The 22,676-nt window shown below is 37.5% G+C and overlaps 1 protein-coding gene across 5 annotated transcripts in view; it reads right to left on the bottom strand.

The window, feature by feature from the left end:
• The window catches only part of ANGPT1 (angiopoietin 1), a 278,415-nt gene that overhangs the window by 61,018 nt on the left and 194,721 nt on the right, over positions 1 to 22,676 (bottom strand). For all 5 annotated transcript variants that reach the window (XM_070392098.1, XM_070392096.1, XM_070392097.1 and 2 more), the window contains exon 7: positions 13,380 to 13,546. In XM_070392098.1, the coding sequence (XP_070248199.1) occupies positions 13,380 to 13,546 (167 nt within the window). The remainder of the gene's footprint in view (positions 1 to 13,379; positions 13,547 to 22,676) is intronic.

The following is a 22,676-nucleotide window of genomic DNA, read 5'->3' as shown; positions in this document are numbered from 1 at the left end:
CCAGAATTTGTGTATATTAACCTAACCATTATGCTAAGAAGGGGTGCATTATCTTATTTGCTTTTAAGCCTCAGATGCCCTGAGTTAGATATGTTATATATCTTTGAACATGTTCGGTGGAAGTTGTGCTAGTGCGAAAAAAAATGCTGGAGATAGTGAGAGCCATGGAAATCTATGCTTCTATTAAGAAAGATACATTTCCAGAATTACAGAGGGGGGGAAAAGAAATTTCAGAAAATCCAGTTTCTTTTTTTCTCTGATTCTATTATTATTATTTTATACATTAGCTTTCATTATACATGCATAAATTCTACACTAATTTTTCATCTATTTAAGTTCTGAAGATCTCTCTTTTGACTTAAAAATATTAATACAATGTAGAACTTTGATAAAGATTAGTTTATCAACCACCCAGTTCTTCTTAAACTCTTGACACTGGAAACAATGACTCCTATTTCAAAACCCCAGTAAAACAAAGTTCTCAGTGTTTCCCAATGACATGAAGATTGCGTATGTTCAAAACTCATGATAAATTCTTCCTCCAAAGAAAATACAGAACTCGCATATTGTTATCTCTGAGTTCCCATTTGCATAGTGATGAGAGAGTACACTCTATTCCGTAAATTAAAAAATAAACACATAAAAAAACTAACCTATTTTCATGAAATCTATGACAATGAAACCATATTTCCCAAAGTTCAGCAATACAATGTAGTGATTTTCTGTTTTTAGTTCTAAGTAAAGTAAAGTTCTTTCAGTATTCCTCTCCTTTTCTAAGAATAAAAAGTTAGTGCCAAAATGAATTATGTGGCACTAAGACCCCTGTAAAAAAAATACAAACAGTCCCTTAAATGCATTTCAATTCCCTTGGCAACACGTGTGGCTGACAATCAGTTCCAAGTGAGCGGCTCACGGACTGGACCCTCCTCTGGTGCCTAAAAGACCAGGCCAATGGCCATCTCAGAGAGTTTATAGGGTTGCTCTTTTACCAAAAACTAAGTCAAGACCTTGTAAAAGTTGTGATTGAAATTGGTGATTTTTTTAGTATAAACAAGTTCAAGGGAGGAAGGTTTGTTCTCTGTTTTATTTCTGTTTAAAGAGCAGCAAGAAACTTTCTTTGCAGCATCCCTGAGGGGACGACAGAGAGGAAACGGTGAGTAGAATGTTGAAAACCATTGAGAGACATTGCCTGAGGTTTTTTTTTTGCAGAGAGGAAATACTTTCTTTTGTTATACTTGGACAATGCGTCGCTATAAGTTCCATAAATAAAGCTCCAGCATGCATAAGCAGATTCTTTTGTTGACCAAAGTCCTCAGTGTGCTTATTTCTCTCCACCAGTAGTGTACGACAGTCTAAACTCCTTACCATGGAAAAAGCCCTCCGCTTCCTGCGGCACAGTGAACCCTGCATAACAAGATGCATGCTATTCTCTAAGGCAGTCTCTCTCTCACTTCTGGGTCTTTGGTCACATTATTCCTTCTGGCTGGAATGTGAAGACCTTCCTGCTTTGCCACCATCCTCCATACGAACAAATGCTCCTCACAAACACTTACTCATATTTCACATGTTCGGTGGAATCTCCAAGGAATTCCTCTAGGAAGCCTTTCCCAGCTTTTTCAATCTCTTCCAATGTATCCCATTCAACCTCAACCCTAGTCAATTGAGAACTTTTCTTGAGTGCCCAACTATAGACTGATTACAAGGGTTCTTACCCAGGGACTGTGAGTATGGAGCTTAATCGCACCTATGTGTAAGCAAAATTTTGTGCTTGTTCAAGTACTCTGGAGAGAAGATCCATAGCTCCATTAATTTTTTAAAAAGGTTTGTGATTCCTTGATAAACAAGGAAAGGACAAAATAAAAACAACCAACCAGACACGCTATAAAACATATTGCAGCTAGATATTTTGTTGTAAGCCACCTATCCCATGTTTTCTTCCTTCTCCTTAACTATTAGCCCAACAAGACCAACAAACATGGTGTCTCCTTTTAGTGGCATTAAAGTGTTATTTCTATATTAGCTATCACCTGGGTGTACTTGGTAGGACTGAGGTATCTGGGTTCTAGCCCAAGATTACAATATCTACATATGGGAGTCAGAAATACACACTTGAATGAAACACCCTAGTTGACTATATGAACACTCAAGTTTGGAAACAACTGAATAGCACCAGGAAAATAGTAGCAACCTGTAAATTCTTGGTTACTGGCTGGTTGGCTGGCTGGCTAATGAATGAATTCAGAGTATGATTGGAAAAGAATTATAATAATTTTTTTAAAAGTAATTTTAGTAAATTCACATAGATTAAAGCAAAATATCCAGTTAAAAGAGAAATAAAACAATGCTGGATATAGGACAACTACATATTTAATAATTATTGTTTATTAACAAGCCAAGGAAACAGTGACTTGATGTCTCTAGTTACCAGCATATCTTTTAGGTGAGGGGATGGTTAAAGAAGCACACAATATTCAGATGGAATTCTTCTGCTAAGGACACTATTCGTACTTATAAAATCAAATTACAAACAGGTACAACTATTTATTTGATCTTTAATCACATTTTTTATTTTAAAGCATAGGCCATTAAGATAATTATTTTGTAACAGTGATGGGACCTCTGATTGTTTACATAATGACTGCTGATCTTCAGATCTAGACAATTTTCTCTAGAATTGTTCATGAGGACACATGAGAGGAGAAAAGGTTGTTTTTTATTTGTGGCTAAAAATGAATAAGACTAAAATTACTCTTTATCCAGCTGTTTATTTGAGCTTCTAACTCAGGCAGGTAATAAAATAGCACTTTTAATTCTTTTAATAGAGAATGAGCAGACCAGCATAAATATTGGCATTCGGTAACATTAATGCCAAAAGAGACATACCTAAGCATGGAGTAAATGTTCAATTAATAGTAGTGAAAGTTGAATGTTATGATGCTACTATGTCAACACAAGGTTTGCAGTTGATGGATTTAATGCTGCTACTTGATACTTGACAAAATTATTTAATTTGGTTTTATGATGTTTACAGTTCATGTGTGTAAGGGTCTTGTAAAAGAAATACATCATCTAGAGAAAAAAATAACTATTATTTATAGGGTAATCTATATTTTATGTTGTTATTTTCATCATTTTAATTAAAAAAATTTACTCAAAAATATAACAAAACACTTCATTTGAAAAAATACTAGTATACGCACCCCTATGTTCACTGTAACATTATTTACAATAGCCAAGTTATGGAAGTACCCATAAATAGACAAGTGGATAAAAAAAGTTGTGGTACATATATACAATGGAATATTATTCGATGCTAAAAAAGAATGAATTCTTACTATTTGTGACAGCATGGATGGACCTAGAGGGTATTATGATAAGTGAAATAAGCCAGACAGAGAAAGACAAATAACATATGACTTCACTTATATGCAGAATCTAAATGACAAAATAAATGAACTAACAAAATGAAAAGAGACTTATAGATGCAGAGAACAGACTAATGGATGGCAGAGGGCAAAGGTGTTTGGGGGACAAAGGTGAAGGGATTAAGAAGTACTAATTGGTAGTTACAAAATAGTCATGAGGATGTAAAGTAAAGCATAGGGAATATAGTCAATAATATTCTAATGACTATGCATGGTGCTAGGAGGGTACCTAATATATCAAGCGGAAGAACACTTTGTAAAGTATATATGATTGTCTAACCACTAAGCTGTATACCCAAAACTAATATTAAATAATGTTGAATGTAATTATAATTGAAAAATAAAATTTAAAACATATATAATGAACTAAATCTTGTACTTTCTGATGAGCTCTCAATTATTCACCCAGGGGGGAGTTCTATAAAATCAAAGTTCATTGTCACCTAGTGGCAGCTATCAAAATTGCAAGCAGAGAACCTAGTTCCTGTAACCCACAAATTACTTATCAGGGACAGTAACATGGCATCCTTTTCCAGGATCAGCGGGCCTATGGAATAAGGTATGTTGTATGTCTATCTTATTAACATTTTACTTCATTTGCTTGGCTCCATACAATATTGGAATTCTTGCATATCTTTTCAGAGTAAAGAAAAAGAGCCAGCAATTGAATACATCTGGGACATGAGTCCCATCCATGCAACAATACAATAAACTAAAGGACACAACACTTCATTAAAAACCTTACATGGAAATTATAATATGCTGCCATTACATACTTCTGGGGACAGAAATGTTCACTTGTGGGTCTCTGAATTTTTGTCATTTAGATCCAAATCAGCTGTGTTTGTTGAGTGCATAAACATGCCTTTGTTGATGTGTCTTTCACATATTTATTAGAAAGTGCTTCTCTCCAGGCATGTGTGAAACATTGCAGAGACCCCTGGCCTCTGGATGTGGCATTCTGATAGCAGGGACTAGCCTATTACAACTCAGAGGGACAAGTAAGGACTCTGATAAAGACACACACAGAACCAGGGAGAGCACCTGGAAGGAGCTCCTTATCCAGTCCCAAAACAGAGCTCTACAAACTGAGTTTAGACTTAAAGGGTAAGGAAAATGAAGTCAGGCAAAGAAGTTAAACTGTTGAAGGATGGAAATTAAATTCTGTGGGGTTTTGTTTCACACATAATGTCTTGAACATTGTTGTTGCTCGTATTTAATGAACAGAGTAATCAAAACATTGAGCAAAAAAAAAAAAAAAACCCTTGATTGGAATGTGATACCAGACCTTTTAGATGGCTCTCGTCAGAGGCTCTCCCTAGGTGCCAGACCAAAGATACACTAGTGGTCTGGCTCTCCTTTGCTCTTAGCATCATGCCTTTCTTTATCCCCTTACAATCTATGCTTAAAGTATTGCTTCAGATTCCCTATAGATATATTTTATCTAACTTAATCAGTCCAGGGGAGCTGCAAAAAATAACTTTCCCAATAAGATATTCTAGGTCTTGCCCTAACCGGTTTGGCTCAGTGGATAGAGTGTCGGCCTGCAGACTCAAGGGTCCCAGGTTCGATTTTGGTCAAGGGCATGTACCTTGGTTGTGGGCACATCCCCAGTGGGGAGTATGCAGAAGGCAGCTGATCGACGTTTCTCTCTCATCGATGTTTCTAACTCTCTCTCTCCCTTCCTCTCTGTAAAAAATCAATAAAATATATGAAAAAAACTGTTTAAAAAAAGACATTCTAGGTCTCACATATAAGCCTACACATATGCTAATCCCAATTCTACTTCCAACGCTGAACCAGTTCTCCAGCTAATCCCAATTTGTCATTTTTCTATGGCAATTTAGGTCACACCTTAGAGGCCCGCCAAACTTCTCCAAATTGTTTAGATCCTCCTATTCCTTAGTAATATGTTCACGATTATGTCCATGATATTGCAATTACATGTCTGCCTGTGTACTATCCACCCCTCCCCTTATCCCATCACACATGTGTATACACATGCATGAAAACACACAAGCATGACTATACTGAAATCTTTGTGGACATTTTATTTCAGGACAGCACATAAAAAATGACAAATATTTTGTTCATTGAAGATACAGCCTTCATCTTTTCAGTGGTGAACAGCACTGGGAAGACCCAGAGCAGGGAGGGGATCACATGACATCTCCCTGGACTGTTGCCTGGAGGCAGTGCTAGCTGGTTCTAGCAACCTGTGCCAGCCTAAAGTTTCTAAGACAGCACTTGTCTGAGTCCTACCTGGCATTACACATGCTGGAACAGGAATCCTCTAGGAATCCTTAGACCTAACAGCACGGGGGCATTTTTTTTTTTTTGTCAGCTTGGAAAAATACAGGACTCTAGAGACTGCCATTAATCTGCATTACAGTCAAGATATTTTTTTGACCCTCCAAAGACCTAGAGAAAGCACAAAGTAATGTTGTAACACCATGCCTTTTTTCTCTTGAATATATCATCTCAGTCAAGGACTATAAAATATCATTTTGTTGAATAAAACAATTCCTTCTTGGTTTTTGGAAGTAACCCGAACAAAAATTATAGTCTAAATAAAAATAATACACCTCCCAATTTGGAGAAATACTTTGAAAATACAAATAAAACTACTTAAAGCTTTGAGTTTTATATCTGGGCTAAAAATTCAAGCGCATAGAAACTGCCAGGAGATTCCATATATATATATATTTTTTTCTACTTTGATCGTCCAAGAATGCTGTAAGAAATAACTTTCCTCTTAGACTTTCAACACATCTGCTACTGGTTCCAGCCAGAACCATGTAACCCAGAGAATCAGAGAAATGAAAACCATTTCACTAAAAAGAGTGAAATAAGTTTTACAATACCTATAAAAATGCACGGTTTAAATTTACATGAAAAGCTCTAGAGAATTCTTTTCAATCCACACTAATTTGTTTTGTCCTTGAAATACATACATGGCATGGGAGTACTTTAATCTCTCTCTCTCTCTCTCTCTCTCTCTCTCTCTCTTTAAAAAAAAAAAGGATTCTGGAATTGAAAAGACTGCTTCCTTACCTCCTCATTTTACTTCTGTAGACTTGAGACTTGGAAAAGTGAAGTAACTTATCCAAGGTCATTCAGAAAAGTATCTACAGACCCAAGTCTAGAATTTGTATCTCTTGAAAAGGGGGCTTTGGAGATAGGTACAGGGGGTTAGCCTGGGATAAGCTGCCACTGTCCTTTGCTCCCCAGGTTCAAGTCTCCCAGGGACCCTTAGAGTTTAGGACAGTGATGGCGAACCTATGACACGCGTGTCAGAGGTGACACGCGAACTCATTTTTTCGGTTGATTTTTCTTTGTGAAATGGCATTTAAATATATAAAATAAATATCAAAAATATAAATCTTTGTTTTACTATGGTTGCAAATATCAAAAAATTTCTATATGTGACACGGCACTGGAGTTAAGTTAGGGTTTTTCAAAATGTTGACATTCAGAGTTCAAAAGGTTCACCATCACTGGTCTAGAAGATGCATGCCTGTGGGGGAAGACAAGGGAGAAGGGAAAGGTGCAAATGTGCTCCCAGGAGGGAGAGCCCTGTGCCCTAGCACTTGTGAGATTTTGATAGTAGAAGTGAAGCAACAGCTGGCCCTCAGACCCGCATCAGACATGGTGATGTTCAGCAGCTGAGGTGCCCTCCCTGCTACTCTCCCTCCAGCTTGCCTTCCTCAGGCTGTAAAGGGCTCCAGACCCACCACCAGACGCTAAATGCACAACCCCAGGTAATGCAGCTACACTGAGGGAGCAGCTTTGCTCAGATCTCCCCCTCTGCGTCCCACTTTGGTGGCTGGATGTGCTGGATTTCTGTGATTTCCCTGCAAGCTCTTGGTTGTTCACCGCCATGCCAGCTCTTAACCATATGTGTTAGGAACCCTTTCTCTGATTTTCTACCTTCACCTTCCAGACCTCCATTTTTCCAGCTCATCTCACATTTACATAAATTTAAATTTGTAGGACAGATCCCTTATTTCCATAACAATCAGCATGTCCCTGTTTCCCAGACTTAACACCGATACAGGAAGTTGGTTTTATGGACAGGGAAGCCAGACCTCACTATTCAGCAGTTTCCATAGCTTCTGATTCCTATTCCAGATCCTTTCCCACTAGATTGTAGCATCTTTCCAACCTGACAAATTGTTATTTTTTTATAAGCACTTATTTTTCTGGATGTATTTTTTAATTTTAATCCTCACGTGAGTATATTGATTTTTAGAAAGAGAGGATGAGAGAGAGAGAGAGAGAGAGAGAGAGAGAGAGAGAGAAGAGAAGAGAAGAGAAACATTACCTGTTGCCTTCCGTATGGCCTGACCAGGGATCGAACCCAAAACCTTTTGGTGTACAGGACTATTCTCCAACCAACTGAGCCACCTGTCCAGGGCTGGATGTATTTGTTTGTAACTCTAAGTATTGGGACCAGCAAAGTTTTCAAGAGAAGTAAAAGGTCACTGTAAGCGCTAAACTGATGGACACTCTTACTGAAGTATTTATTATAGAGATCAAAATTTAATTATTTATCAGAATTGAAGGGCCACAAAATAAAAAATAATTGTGTACATAAACGTAATTATAGTCTATAAAATTATTTCTGAGCTGCAAAGCTTATTTTAACCAAGCTTTACAAATACTTTAATTTATAGGACAGAAAATGGAGATCCAGAGAAATCTGAGGTGTCCATGAACATTCATATTATTAAAGATAGAAATAGGATTAGAAGAAACATTCTATCTCTTAGAATATGTGCTTTGAGTGTATTTAATTCTCAAAATTAATGAATGGATTTTCCTTTATTGAGGAATAAATATATGATGAGAAGTTAAGTGATCAAAGCTCAAATCTTGACTTCTACTCATATTATACCTGTGACCTTGTGCAAAGTACAATGCCTTAGTTTTCTCATGTGAAAACAAGGTGTCTGGTACATAGCATGTATTCACCAAATATTTAGCTATCAACTATTAGGCCATAATTTGGCTAATTTAGGTATATATCTTGAATTTTGATTAAAATGGTTCCTAACCTCTAGGCTTAAACATAATGGAAAAAGACACACACAAACACACAGTTGTTTAAAAATAAAAACAAAACACTTGTTAATGAGTTTATAATAGAATATGGATACTAAGTAGTTAGCCACAGAGAGTTATGAATATAGGAGAGTGCAGAGCATCCAAATTAGCCTGACAGCAAGGGTGATGCATTTCTCTGGCAAATCAGAGTAGGGAGACATATATGGGTGTGCTCTCAGGATCAATCCATGTGGCAAAGGGAAGAAAGCAGGACTGAGCAGAGGGAGAAGGTAGACTCACATCACATACAGTCACAGTGAAAACCTCAGCTAATCTCATGTGAAATTCTGGACCCCAACTGGGGCAAGGGGATCTTTATATTGACCCGTCATTGAGTGTAATTTCTCTGCAGGAAGGAGCAGCGACTTTGGTGATATGACTTTCTTCAGCCACAGGCAATGCCCAGGTAGGGGACTTTGACTATGAGCTGTTAGCCAGCAACCCAGGAAGTGGGAGGAGTGCATCTGAAGGGAGGCAATGGGTTAGTGCATCACAGTAACTTCTATAGTAGTTATCAGGGAAGACTTCCTGGAACAAGGGAGGATCTTAAAGATTTAGATGTGTCCAAAGCTGGGTTTATGTATATATAGGGTAAGGATATAGCATAAACAAAGGCATGGATGGTTTAAGGAAATTGCAAGTAATTACTGAAACACCATCATAATGAAGGAGTATCTGGTTAGGTGAGGTGAGGGTGAGAGTTTGATAGCAACAGCTGAATAAGTAGGTAGTGGCCAGGTCATGAGAGTTTTAAATGGCAGACTTTAACATGTACATATTTTACATTGTTGAAATATATGAAGGAGAGCAGAGACCAAGTCAGACTGTCTTTTAGAAAAAACATCCCACAAAAGTGTGGAAGATATATTTGAGAGCATCAAGACTGGAGACAGGCTGGGTGTCAGATGACGAGGACCTGGATAATACTACCTCTCTAGAGGAAGTATTTAATAATTTCACACTGATTACATGTTATTTCACATGATGTGTTCATCATGACACTCTTACATTATTGTTTTTTCTTATTTATATTCTTCTGGGTTCTATAGATTTTATTTTCTACTGGAGAAAACGATTTAAAATGTCCTTAGAGGATAAAAAGAAAATATGTGTATTACATGTACATTTTTAAGCTTATCTATCCATTCACAACATTTATTTTTAATCAATATGTGTCTAGAGCAGCGGTTCTCAACCTGTGGGTCACGACCCCTTTGGGGGTCGAACGACCCTTTCACAGGGGTCGCCTAAGACCATCAGAAAACACATATATAATTACATATTGTTTTTGTGATTAATCACTATGCTTTAATTATGTTCAATTTGTAACAATGAAATTAGGGGTCACCACAACATGAGGACTGTATTAAAGGGTCACGGCATTAGGAAGGTTGAGAACCACTTGTCTAGAGCATGAGAATTTTTTTCAAATTAGATTTATAGATATGGCTACAGCTGTAAGATAAATTTTTAAAATATAATTTCTGTTAAGATAGAATATTAAAAAAATAAAACTCTCAAAGAACTTCTAAATTTAATTTGAAAGAGGAAAAACACAGAAAATGTGAAAATATAAAACAAAAACTTAGCATACATCCCAGAGTTTTGATTTCAGTTGAATTTGAGCAGGTCAATGACCTAACATCTCAATTTTTTAATCTTTAAAATGTGTCTAATAATGTGTCAAAAAGCCATTGTCAAGATTAAATGATAAAGTGCTAATGATCATTTCATAAGTTTTAAAATACTATAAAAACATCAGTATTCACACTTTAATAATTTATTTAAACAAGGCATCCTAATTTGGAGAGAAAAACAATGAGCAGAGAAGAAGCACCAAAAGGCAAAGCTGGACATCTGGAGTTCTAACCTCAGGCCACACATGCTTCGCTGGGCCTGGGGAGCCGTCCTGGGCAGGAGTGAGTGATGATACAGGTGGAGAGGGAAGTCACATGGGTGTCGCTTCCCTTTCCAAGCTTCTGTTTGGTTTTCTTAGTGTGCTTATTTTTACTAAGCTTATTTTAACTAAGCTTTCACCAGAGCAGGCATTATGTTTTAATGAGTTCTAGTTTCCCGTTTGATGCCAACATGAATCTTAGTACTTAATTACACGAGAAGGCGATGATTACAGACCTATTTTCTGCTGAGTCTTGGCAGGAAAGAGGACCAGAGCCATCAGCTTTATGACAGCAGCATAATAAAGTGGAAACCACATTGAACTAGGTAGGAGTCACACATCCCATAGTTGAGTCCTTCTCCCTCCTTGGGAAAAATATTGCATATTTCTGAACCTCAGCTTTCTTTTCATTAAAACCAGAGGTTTGGAATTAAGTTATTAAGTTCCTTCTGGATTTATAGTGCTGATTCTCAAGGTTCATATTACTCCAGAGAAATAAGAATGGGGATCCCAGAGTGTATGCTTCACTCTAGCCGGGAAGACTAACTTTTTAAAAACTTTTTATTAAATTTATTGGGGTGACATTAGTTAATAAAATAATATAGGTTTCAAATATACAATTCTAGAATACATCATCAGTACATTGCACTGTGTATTTACTGTCCAAAGTCAAATCTCCTTCCATCACTATATATTTGACCCCTTTACCCTTTACTACCCTCCACCCCTTTCTGTCTGACAACCACCAAATTGTTGTCTGTGTCTATTAAATTTTGTTTGTCTTGTTTGTTCATTTGTTGTTTTTGGTTTTATTCCCCACATATGAGTGGAATCATATGGTTCTTGACTTTTTCCATCTTTTTGATAATAGATCTATGGGTCAAGATCTGAATCACACAGTATTGAAGGAATAGGAAATGCTCAGTGAGAGCAGTGGGGGAGAGCAGTGAGACACTCAAAGAGGAGGTAAATGTTCTTTCTTCATGCAGGTGCAAGAATGACATTCCTACAGTACACTCTAAAGCAGCCATGGCAAACTACGGCCCGCGGGCCAGATTCGGCCCGTTTGAAATAAATAAAACTAAAAAAAAAAAGACCTTACCCTTTTATGTAATGATGTTTACTTTGAATTTATATTAGTTCATACAAACACTCCATCCATGCTTTTGTTCCGGCCCTCCGGTCCAGTTTAAGAACCATTGTGGCCCTCGAGTCAAAAAGTTTGCCCACCCCTGCTCTAAAGCCTATGTCAGATACCCACAGTCCTCCTAAACCTGCCCAAAGACTCTTTGTCCCTTTAGTGTCACTCCAGCCTCGCAAGCACACAGATGCATGCGTACACACACATACACACACACACACACAAGAACTGAGAGACATTTTGGAATGGAACCAAAGAAAATTCTTCAGGAGCCTAGAAAAAGATTGGACTAATTATTTGCTAGTCCCATTGTCAGGCTGTCTGACATTAGCCAAGTTTCATATAGTTTCAAGTTTCAGGTCAAAACATTTATATAAGAGTACCCCTGATGTTTTACAGTGGTTTTCCTTGTTATGAAAATCTCAAAATATTGACCTCCTTGGAAACATTTCTTCTTACACTCCATTGCATTTTATAAATGTCTCTTTGGTTTCTTGAGTTGCCATTATGTACACCATCCTTCGCTTCCCCCATGAGACTATGAACTCTTTAGATCTATTTCTCATCCTCTGTTGATGTGGTGACATCATTACTGTTTGTTAAGAAAATGATTATTATGTCTCCAAGGATCCAACCCCATACATAACCCATTAAAATAAAATGTGATGTGTTCATGAAAATGTTATAGATTCAAAGTCCATGCTATGTCTCAAAAAGACAAATAAGCAGGAGAAACAGTTGAATTAGGTGGTGGGGGCCACACAAGTTGGAAAAAAAGCAGAAGGCTCTGGTTGCTTTCACTGCATTTTGTGTGCAGCAATGTGCCAACCCTTTAATGCACACAATTGTGTTTCCCTAACCGATGCAGCACAGCCACAATACCCAGAGTTTAAAATCACTGCAACTCTCATTTACTGATTACAAAACTGAGGTACACACAATTACTAATGATGTGCCATATACCAGGTATTGCATAAATGGGTAGTGACATAAAAGTAACTACAATGTATTTCCATATGTTTAGTGATCTAGTTAGTCACAAAGCTGGACTATGAGGCCTGGGAGACTATAGACCTCATCACTGACCGCAAAATTGCTAGTACATAGCAGAGTTCCCAGAACATAGAGGTAACATAGTGAGTGTCAATGTGTTTCTTTTTCTAGTATATGAGCCGCTCATTGAAAAAAATCAGAGATTCTAACAATTAAGTATATAGATTTTCTACTTTCACATCTGCAATGAAGAACTGTATATATCGATGCCATTATATGGATTTATTTTTGCTTCCTACATTATTTACCAAACAAATCTAAATTATGCTTCACCTCAATTTTTATGCCAATTCATGCAAAAATATAAAATTTTACTCCTCTTTATCAACTTCAAAATAATGTGAAAAAAATAATAATTTAAGAAAAGTAAATAAATTACGTATAAGTAGAAGATCTTTTGATAGAGGGAGTATTTATTTCAAGCCATTGCATTTGAGTCAGTTCTCTGTCATCAGGTTTATGTTTATGAATCCACTGAACCTTTATAATAGTAACAATAATAATAATATTGTGCTTGACTTAATTCCCTATCTTCAAAAATTTGAGCCAACATCAAGATAATCAGTCTGTGAGAACTTTTAAGAAGTCTTTATAGGTTGGGTGTTTTTTTGTTTTTTTTATCTCTTTGTCAGAGGCCTAGAAAAACAACCTGATTTTCAATTTGAAGGATGCCTTTCATCATTTCTTTTTTTCACACTTCTCCACTAAACTAGTAACTGGCCAAGGCAGTTAAATACTACAGGGAAGGAGGACTTACCTATAGTTTTGCTTTTCATTTCCTATGTGGAATCTGTCGTATTGCGAATAGGCTTGGTTTCCCTCCCAGTCCATTAACTGGATTCTGAGTGTGTACTGCCTTTGACTTGTCATGGCAAAAATAAACTCATTCCCCAGCCAGTATTCACCCGAGGGATTTCCAAAACCCTGTGAAAGAAGACAGAGAAGCAGTTGTTACTTCAGAGAGAAAGGTTTTTCATGTCCAGTACTTAACTATGCTCTAAATGATAATTAACATTTTTATTTTATTTTATTTTATTTTTTATTTTTATTTTTTTATTTTTCGCTTAAAGTATTACAAAGGGTATTACATAAGTGTCCTTTTTCCCCCCCCGCCCTTGACAAACCCCTACCCTCCCTTACCCCCCAGTGTCTTATGTCCATTAGTTATGCTTATATGCATGCATACAAGTCCTTCGGTTGATCTCTTACTCCCCTCCCTCCTGCCCCCCAACTCTCTCTGGCCTTCCCACTGCAGTTTGACAATCAGTTTGAGGCAGCTCTGCCTCTGTATCTATTATTGTTCAAAAGTTTGTAATGGTCTTTATTATCCATGAATGAGTGAGATCATGTGGTATCTTTCCTTCATTGACTGGCTTGTTTCACTTAGCATAATGCTCTCCAGTTCCATCCATGATGTTGCAAATAATTAACATTTTTAAAAGTAAAAACGATTTTTCACATTTTTACACACAGTCTTCAATTACTTACTCAATATTTCCCCACTGTTTCCTCCCCTCCATTGAGAGTTACATCTAATTCTTATTAGAGTAAAACTTTATATTCACATCTGTGTAGATTAGATGTTTTTTTGATTAATCTGGTTAATAAGTTTAATCAGTAAAAACTTTTCTATCATAGCTTGCTTTTGAAAATGTTTATGAAATACTAGTTAATGGAATATTTTAACATAATTAAATATTTCCAATGAATTATGAAGGTACTATCATAGAATTATTTAACAATATTGTTATTATTTGTGTTTTCATTATTATTCAGTAGTCAAATCATGCACAGATAAAACTTAAACAGATTATTAGACCTTTGACTGCTCTAGTTTTAACATTCTCATTATTTAAAATTTAATTTTCAATTGCAGTTGACAAATATTATTATATTAGTTTCAGCTGTATAATACAGTGATTAGACATTTATATACCTTCCAAAGTCTAATACCCATCTAACACCATACATAGTTATTACAATATCATTTACTATATTACCTATCTTGTACTTTACATCCCCATGACTATTTTTATAACTGGCAACTTGTACTTCTTAATCTTTTCACCTTTTTCACCCCTCTCCCCCAACCCCTCACTCATCTGGTCACTATCAATTTATTCTCTGTATCCATGAGTTTGTTCCTATTTTGTTTGTCCATTTATTTTACTTTTTAGATTCATACATAACTGAAATCATATGTATTTGTCTTTCTCTGTCTGATTTATTTCAGAAGAATATTTTCCAGTTATACATTCAATAGGGGGGTTAATATCCAGAATATATAAGAAACGCATACAACTTAGTACCCAAAAATTACAATCTGATTAAAAACTGAGCCAAGGACCTGAATAGATATTTCTCCAAAGAAGACATACAGATGCCCAACAGACATATGAAAAGACACTCCACATCACTAACCATCAATGCTAATTAAAATCACAAAGAGATATCACCTTATACCTGTCAGAATGGCTGTCATCAATAAATCAACAAACAACAAGCATTGGTAAGGATTTGGAGAAAAGGGACCCATTGTGCACTGTTTATGGGTTTTTAAATTGGTGCAGCCACTATGGAAAAAACAGTGTGGAGATTCCTCAAAAAATTTAAAAATAAAACTACCCTACAACCTGGCAATTCCATTTCTGCATATTTATCCAAAGAAATCCAAAACACTAATTTGGAAAGATATATGCAACCCCATGTCCATAACATTCACATTTTAAATAGCAATCAGAATAGCAATTGTGAATCTAGGACTATAATCATTCACTGACATGAGTTTAGATTTTGAGGCTGAAGACTGAACATAAGAGCTAGTGAGTGAAGCTAGTGGCTGCTCTATACCTGAATCCCAATGTCTGTATTTTCTTTAGGGCAATCCCAGCCACAGGTTGATAAGTGTTCAAAACAATATCTTTGTGAGGAATAAAAATGTTGTCTCCAAAAGAAAGCCAACTGTTAATGTTGGAGTTGCGAGAGGAAAATAAAGAACCCTAAGTCATTCTAGACTTTGTGTGTTCATAATTGTCTCAGAAATAATTCCTTGGTAACATGTGAAATTCAATGTAATTTTTGACCTACAGGTTAGTCTTCTGACCAGACTATGAGCTCCTTGAGGACAGAAGTTGTCTTGAATTTGTGAATCCTCATAGGATTCACATGCCAGTGAAATACTGGCATGTCCAGACACACTTTTAAAGCTATTCTCCAACTTAACTTAGTTTTTCATTAACTGAACACCCTTCGTCAGAATGTTCTGGGTATATGGCCCCCTGAAGACCGTCTATCTATAGCTCAGAGTAAAGATGTAAGACCCATTGAGGTCAGTATTTCAGGGGCTCCTTTCTTTGTTCTTAAGATGCACAATTCACACTTGACAAAAGTCCCACAGGAACAGGAAATATATATTTTTTAAATATATTTTATTGATTTTCCACAGAGAGGAAGGGAGAAGGATAGAGAGCCAGAAACATCGATGAGAGAAAAACATCGACCAGCTGCCTCCTGCACACTCCCCACTGGGGATGTGCCCGCAACCAAGGCTCATGCTCTTGACCGGAATCGAACCTGGGACCCTTCAGTCCGCAGGCCGACGCTCTATCCACTGAGCCAAACCGGTTTGGCAGGAACAGGAAATATTAAAGCAAGCTAGGATGTGCCAAGTATTTTACACATACTTATGACAGTTGGTGCCACATCCCAGTGAGAAGGGAGAAACTTACCTTCTCCAGTGAATAAGCAAAAGAGAAAGTTTTATAGGACTGAAGTCAAAGCATTAGTACACTCTCAGTTGCTGCAGCCACTGGGAAGAAAAAGAAGACCGGATGCTCCTTGCATTTCCTCTCAGCTCAGACATGTCAAAACCCTCTCTGTAGCCACTTGACGATTCCCTCTTCCATGTAGTCAGAGGAGATTCAGCAATTGCACTAAATGTGAACAGGAGGCTGGGAATGATGAGGTGTTAAGTTTTGGGTCACATATTTCCATGCCGCTGAAAGCATTGCATGGATAAGACTGGCCAGCTCCCCCAGGGAAATGTGCAGAGACCTTGAGCCTCAGAAATGGATGAGCATTAGTATCTTTCCTAAAGCCTCCATCCCCATCTTGGCATGCAGGTTTGCTTCCCTCTAAGTGAGATTAACATCCGTTCCTAAATGGCTGGCCTTTTTTTCTCACTGAAAATAGAGGAAGAAGCAACTGAAATGTAAGCAACTACATTTGTTTTGAGAAACCAAAATTCTATATCATGCACCTTCCTGAAAAACTATCTACACATGCTCTCATTGTGGGAGCAAAACCTTGGGCTACAATGAATCAAAATGGCAGAGAGAGAGAGAGAGAGAGAGAGAGAGAAAGAGAAAGAGAGTGTAGGGAGGAAACCCTCTAATGGCTGAAAGCGCAGTGATGCAGAAACAACTGTTCTATCATAAAGATGAAAAGTAAATGAAAGAAGGGGAAATGGGTTCCCACATTAGTAAACTGTCTATTGGATAATTTATCAGGCAGACCGCGAATCTGATGCCTAGCAACAAAGGCTTGGCTTTGATTAAACAGCTTCTACTCCCTGTCCCATTCTAATTTGAAACCTTTCTGCCACATATGTGCTGTGGACTGTCCGACAATATTTCTGAGCCTGTTTCCTTCTGCAAAATATGGATAAAATGTTGTTTCCATATAGAATGTTTTAGAGGAAATGAAATAATAGACCTAAAGCATTTAGGTAAGTGTTGATACATGAGAAGCCCTTAACAAAATTCTAGTTGTTGTTGGTATAAAGTATATATCACAATACAGAGTAAGTTTCTGTTTACTTGCTTCTCTCCCATGAGATTATGAGCTATTTAAGGGTGAGCAGGTTGGTTACTTTCTACTTAGTATGAGAAAGGGAACAAAAATAATAACCCAGAGTCTTGTCTTAGCCTAAAAATTAATAAGGGGATACATAAAAAGTTTTTGGATGCTAGGAACTAATGTATTCTTATGACAAGGATGAGTGATGGTTTATACAAATGAGTACTAGCATTTTAATCCTAGAAGCTAATCTCTATATATAAACCCTAATATGCAAATAGACCAAACAGTGGAACAACCAACTAACCAAAGCAGTCGCTATGTCATGAGCTGACCACCAGGGGGTGTGCGCAGAACATGGTGGGCGTTGGCTGTGGCAGGTGAGCAGGGATGCCAGGTGAGCACCAAATGGTGGAGGTGAGTCGGGGAGCCAGACCAAGGCAGGGCACCGGTCACTGTCATCGAGGCGAGCCTCTGGTGGTTACTGAAAATTCTTTGCTCCTGTGCGTCATGGGAGGGGCCAGGTGGGGGCGCGGAGGATGGGCCGAGACCCACCCCTGTGCCCACTGCAGCCTTGGGGCCGACAGTTCCTTTCAAGGTGCATGAATTTGTGCACTGGGCCCATAGTTATTGAATAAGAAATCAAAACCAACAGGTTGCAATTTGGGCTAATCTATGACATAAACCAAAGGGTAGACTACTTTCTTATTCTTACTTCTGGTTCCTAATACTAAAGAAAAGCTGTCTCCTTCAACTTTTCTCTGTTCCTGCTTAGTTTAATCCTGTTCTCTTTATATCTCATAAGTTGTAGGATCTACAAAAGAGGTAATTTTTGAGATCTTAAACCCATACCAATAAATTGATAGCTCTGACAGTTGCTTTCAACCAAGAGTGCATATCAAAAACAGCTGTGGAGCATTTAAAAATAGAGATGACTTGTTTTCCCCCCATGCTGTTCTGACTCAGCATGTCTGGGTGGGTTTAGAGATCGCACATTTAAAAGTTTCATAGCTGAGCCTGCTGTATACCAGTGGTGAAGATCCATACAATCGTGATGGGAAATAGCTATTCTTAGGGCAAATTAGAAGGAATATCTTAACCAGATCAAATGATCTAAGTGGTACACAGGGAAGAGATAGGTGTAAAAACTCATATTATATCCACGTACATATTAGAAGGCAAGTTTTAATTAAGTATTATGGACTGTCATTTAAAAAATTCATATTCACACTTGAAATACAGAGATGGACATTAAAAATAGGTTTACACATTATTGCATATATAGCAGCTTGCCACAGGTCTAGATTTTATTCCAAATAGCCTGTAATATCCATAAAAATAAAAATAAAAGCTTGAACAAAATTCAGTGCTGATACTGAAAAAGCAACAAGTCCTAAGTGAATAAACAATAGTAATAAACATAGAATTTCTTCTTTTTCATAAATGAAATCTAAGAATGCTATAGCATATTATTTTACAAAAAATACTAGAGGCCGGGTACACCAAATTGTGTGCGGGTACAGGTCCCTAGGCCTATCCTGTGAACAGGGCCATCTTCTCCGGCTGCCAGCAGCGGGTCCCATCCCCGTCCCCTGCACCCACTCACCGCCACCCACCCCGGTTCCCTGTTTGCCATCCAGCGATGGGAGCATGACGACCAAGGGAGGGACCGAGAGGTTGGCCATTCCTGCCCACTTGCTGACCCCACCTCTGCTACCGGTCGCCCTCTGTGTGTGGGGCGACTGGTAGGGCAGAGGCCTTGGCCTGGTGCACCCGCCCCCCACCCCGGGTCCCCGTTTGCCATGGGCAATTGGAGCCTGCTGGCTGGGGAAAGGGACCGAGAGGTGGCCAGTGCACCTCATAGTGACTGGTTGAGCAGTCGTTCTGTCATTATGGTCCCCGGGCTTTTATGATATAGGATTGCTTAGCTATGCCAATCACAATCACATGAAAAATTTTTATAACATAATTCAGGTAGATTATTATTTCTATTTCTCCTTTAGCTCTTTAATAAAAGGCAAAAAGGCAGTAAAATTTAACCGAAACTAATGCTGGCTTAAAATTGGCCTTAAAACCACATTTTGCTTTAAAAAGGCACACAGAGGAAAGACCAATATCCATTAATTTTTGCCCAAACTTGCAGAAATGTTCAGTTGTGGTTTGTATTTTTCCAAGTTAATAAAATCATTGTCTCAGATTTTGTTTTGTCTGATAATGCTCATAGGAAGTGTTGACGTTTTATAGCTGAACACAATTGAAACCAGACACAGTCCATGTATCCTAGGGGTTTCATCTCTTTTCATATAACTAATTAAAGAAAACAGATAAGAAGTCAAGGTTACTGAGCTGCGTTGTCCAAAGGTGCTTTAATTCACAATTCAATCGTGTGTCTCCTCTAACTGCTGAGACACTCAGCCCAAGAGAGAGCAAAAGAATGATTCCTTTCCACATTTTAAATTTCTTATAGATTTTTCTCTTTTTAATGTGAAGATGTTAAAATGCAGTTGAAAATGCGCTCTTAATTTCTTTCCAGAAACAAAGAACTCCCAGAAGGTATGGTGCTCAGACTAAAATATTTGTATTTATAGGAAGTTCTGTTTATGGGGGTAATTTTTTTTTTTCCAATACAAAGCCAGGTTGTCTCCAGGGCATTAGTCACTACCTTCTATAAAGTTAGGCCACTAGGGTACTGTTTGGAACTCCTAGCTTGATTGGACTTTATGTGCAATAGTACTGCTGATAAGTGTTATTGCTGGAGGCCACTAAATAGTATCCTCATGGCTTGAAGGAGTTAATATAGTTCCCTAAGTGCCTCGTTAAAAGGGGCCACTCCAGACTTCCCTCTCGCCAAACATCTTTACAAATCCATAAACCAGATTTTGCTGAATCTCCTCATAAGGAAGTTTAAGTGAAAACAAAGCTCAGGTAAAAGATCTTTGCGGGGTTAAGGCCAATGTTAAGAATCAAATGAGTAGTAAATCCTCCATGTTGAGAGGTTAAAAAATAATAATATATAATATACATTTGTAATTTCATGTGTTGATCATTTTAACATATTTTTTTCTGGAAACTGGATGAGGCAAGAGACAGTCCTTCGGTATCGGCCAGTATGAAGGGAAGGAGAGAGGAGAGGCAGAAAAGAAGGCGGGGTGGAACTCTATTTCTACACTCAGAGCCAGGGAAAGAAGTGAAGCGTCTTAGGTTATACTATGGTAGATTGGTGAAGACTGAGGAGGAAGTGGTGCATGCCAAGAAGTCTCTGTTTTCCCAAAGGATGTACACGCCCCAGCAGCCAGTTTTGAGGTGGGTGTGATTGATAAGAACTGGCAGAAGGAGTCTACAGCCATTCTTGGTGGAGTCATGTTTTGTCTGTAGGTGAAAGAAAAGCTCGGGGGGAGACAACTGAAACACTTCCCACCATGTGTTTTGGTGAAAGTTAACCACGTTGTAACATATGATGAATTCTTTCAATTAAAACAAAACAAAGCAAAAAAAAGTTGTCAGACTCATTTTTGCCAAAATGTTTCAGAATTTTGGAGCTTATCTCATTTTCTGCCCATGCAGAATTGACAGCTGATAAATTGTTCTAGTTTGAAGAAAACATGATAGTCTTGCTATTTTTAAAAAGGGAGAGGGGAAATGTCATAAAAACTTTGATTAGAAAATAATTCCTTTTCATTCCAATAATGAAAAAATGCATGACATAAAATGCATATAAGTATATATTTGGCATATAAGACATAAATCAATACCAGACTTCATATGTCAGTCTCTCTTACTTATTGTGGCTAGTTTGTTATGGCAGCAGATTTCACTATTTTGGAAAGTCATCATGATGACAACTTTATATTCATTTTTCTATTATCATTAATATTCATAATAATGTACTGTAGATTTGCCTAAATCTACATGTATAGTTTGATTCTCAGATGACTGCTTCACATCCCATTTTAGTCATGAAAGTAATCATGAGTTAAGGTGGTTCACAAGATAATATTTTTGGCAGAGTTAAGTAAAAATCTGTCAGTCTTTGGGTAATAAAAATAACTACTGTTTATTGAACATTCAGTGCACCAAGTGCTTTATTTGTATCTAATCCTCACAACATCCCTTGCAAGGCAGGTGAGGTATTATTTTTACTGAGAAAGTTAGGTATGTGTGAAATGATTTGCCAGAAATCACTTCATTGAAGACTCCAACAGTTAATATAATGCAAGGCCCTCCTTTAGAACTTAGGTTCCTTTTCTACCCTATCTGTTCTTTGAATCAGAAAGGAACGTAGAGCCCAACTGGAATTTCAACATTCCAGTTCTCCACAACAACCGTGAAACATGGTGCTTTACCTTCCACTGGCTGTTTCCACTGATGAGGCTCCTCACCACTTAATAGGCAGCCCATTCATGTTGGAAAGAACCATTAGAGAGTTTTGCTCAGACGCAGTCAAATGTGGCCTCTCTGTAATGTTCCTCCATTCATTGTGGAGATTCCTTCTTTAGAACAATGTTGAAATGCAGATTCTAAATCAGGAAGTCTGGGGCGGAGCTTCAGATTCTGACAGTGCTTGTGCTGGAGTCCCTGGATCACACTTTGAGTAGCAGGTTCCGGTATACATACTTCTATCCAGTCAACTAAGCCACTAGCAGACAGGTTTATACCTTATTCTTTTTTCTCCAGGTTAGATACCCAACTATTCGCTTGCTCTACATATGGTTTCTAGATACCGCCCATCCTGCTTGTACCTTCTGGGATACGTTCACTCTTTGGAAAATCTCCAGAATTGAAAGAATATTCTTGATGTAACCAGACCATGGCAGGCACTAGTTAGATTCTGAATTTTTGCAACTAAAAACTATTATTAAGTAGACTGCATATATAAGGCTTTGTTTTTGTTTGTAGCCAGCAACATAAAATGAGCTTATAACCAAGAAAATCTCTCCATATTTCAAATACTAGGTTCTTAAGCTAGTCACCTTTATTCCATATTCTCACAGTTAATTTTGCATAATTTTGGTCTAGGTAAAAGACTTTACTTTTATCTCTGTAGAATTCTGTTTTGTTGGCTTCCTACCTTTCTATCTTGGGTTTATTGTTTATTAAAGACATCAAGATTCCAATTTTGTGAAACTCCAAACTTTATTCACCCACATTCAGAGTGTTCAACTAAGTATCTGATAAAAATGTTGTAAAAACAGAGACACCACTTGAGATTTCTCTTTATTTATTAAAACGCTTTGTTTACTGTTATTCAACCATCTGC

The sequence above is a fragment of the Myotis yumanensis genome, unplaced genomic scaffold (genome assembly GCF_028538775.1).
Source record: "Myotis yumanensis isolate MYYU_CA2020_CCGP unplaced genomic scaffold, mMyoYum1.0.hap1 SCAF_15, whole genome shotgun sequence".
NCBI lineage: Eukaryota > Metazoa > Chordata > Mammalia > Chiroptera > Vespertilionidae > Myotis > Myotis yumanensis.
Note: the sequence above shows the minus strand (reverse complement) of the source record. Positions and strands in the feature narration are given on the sequence as shown.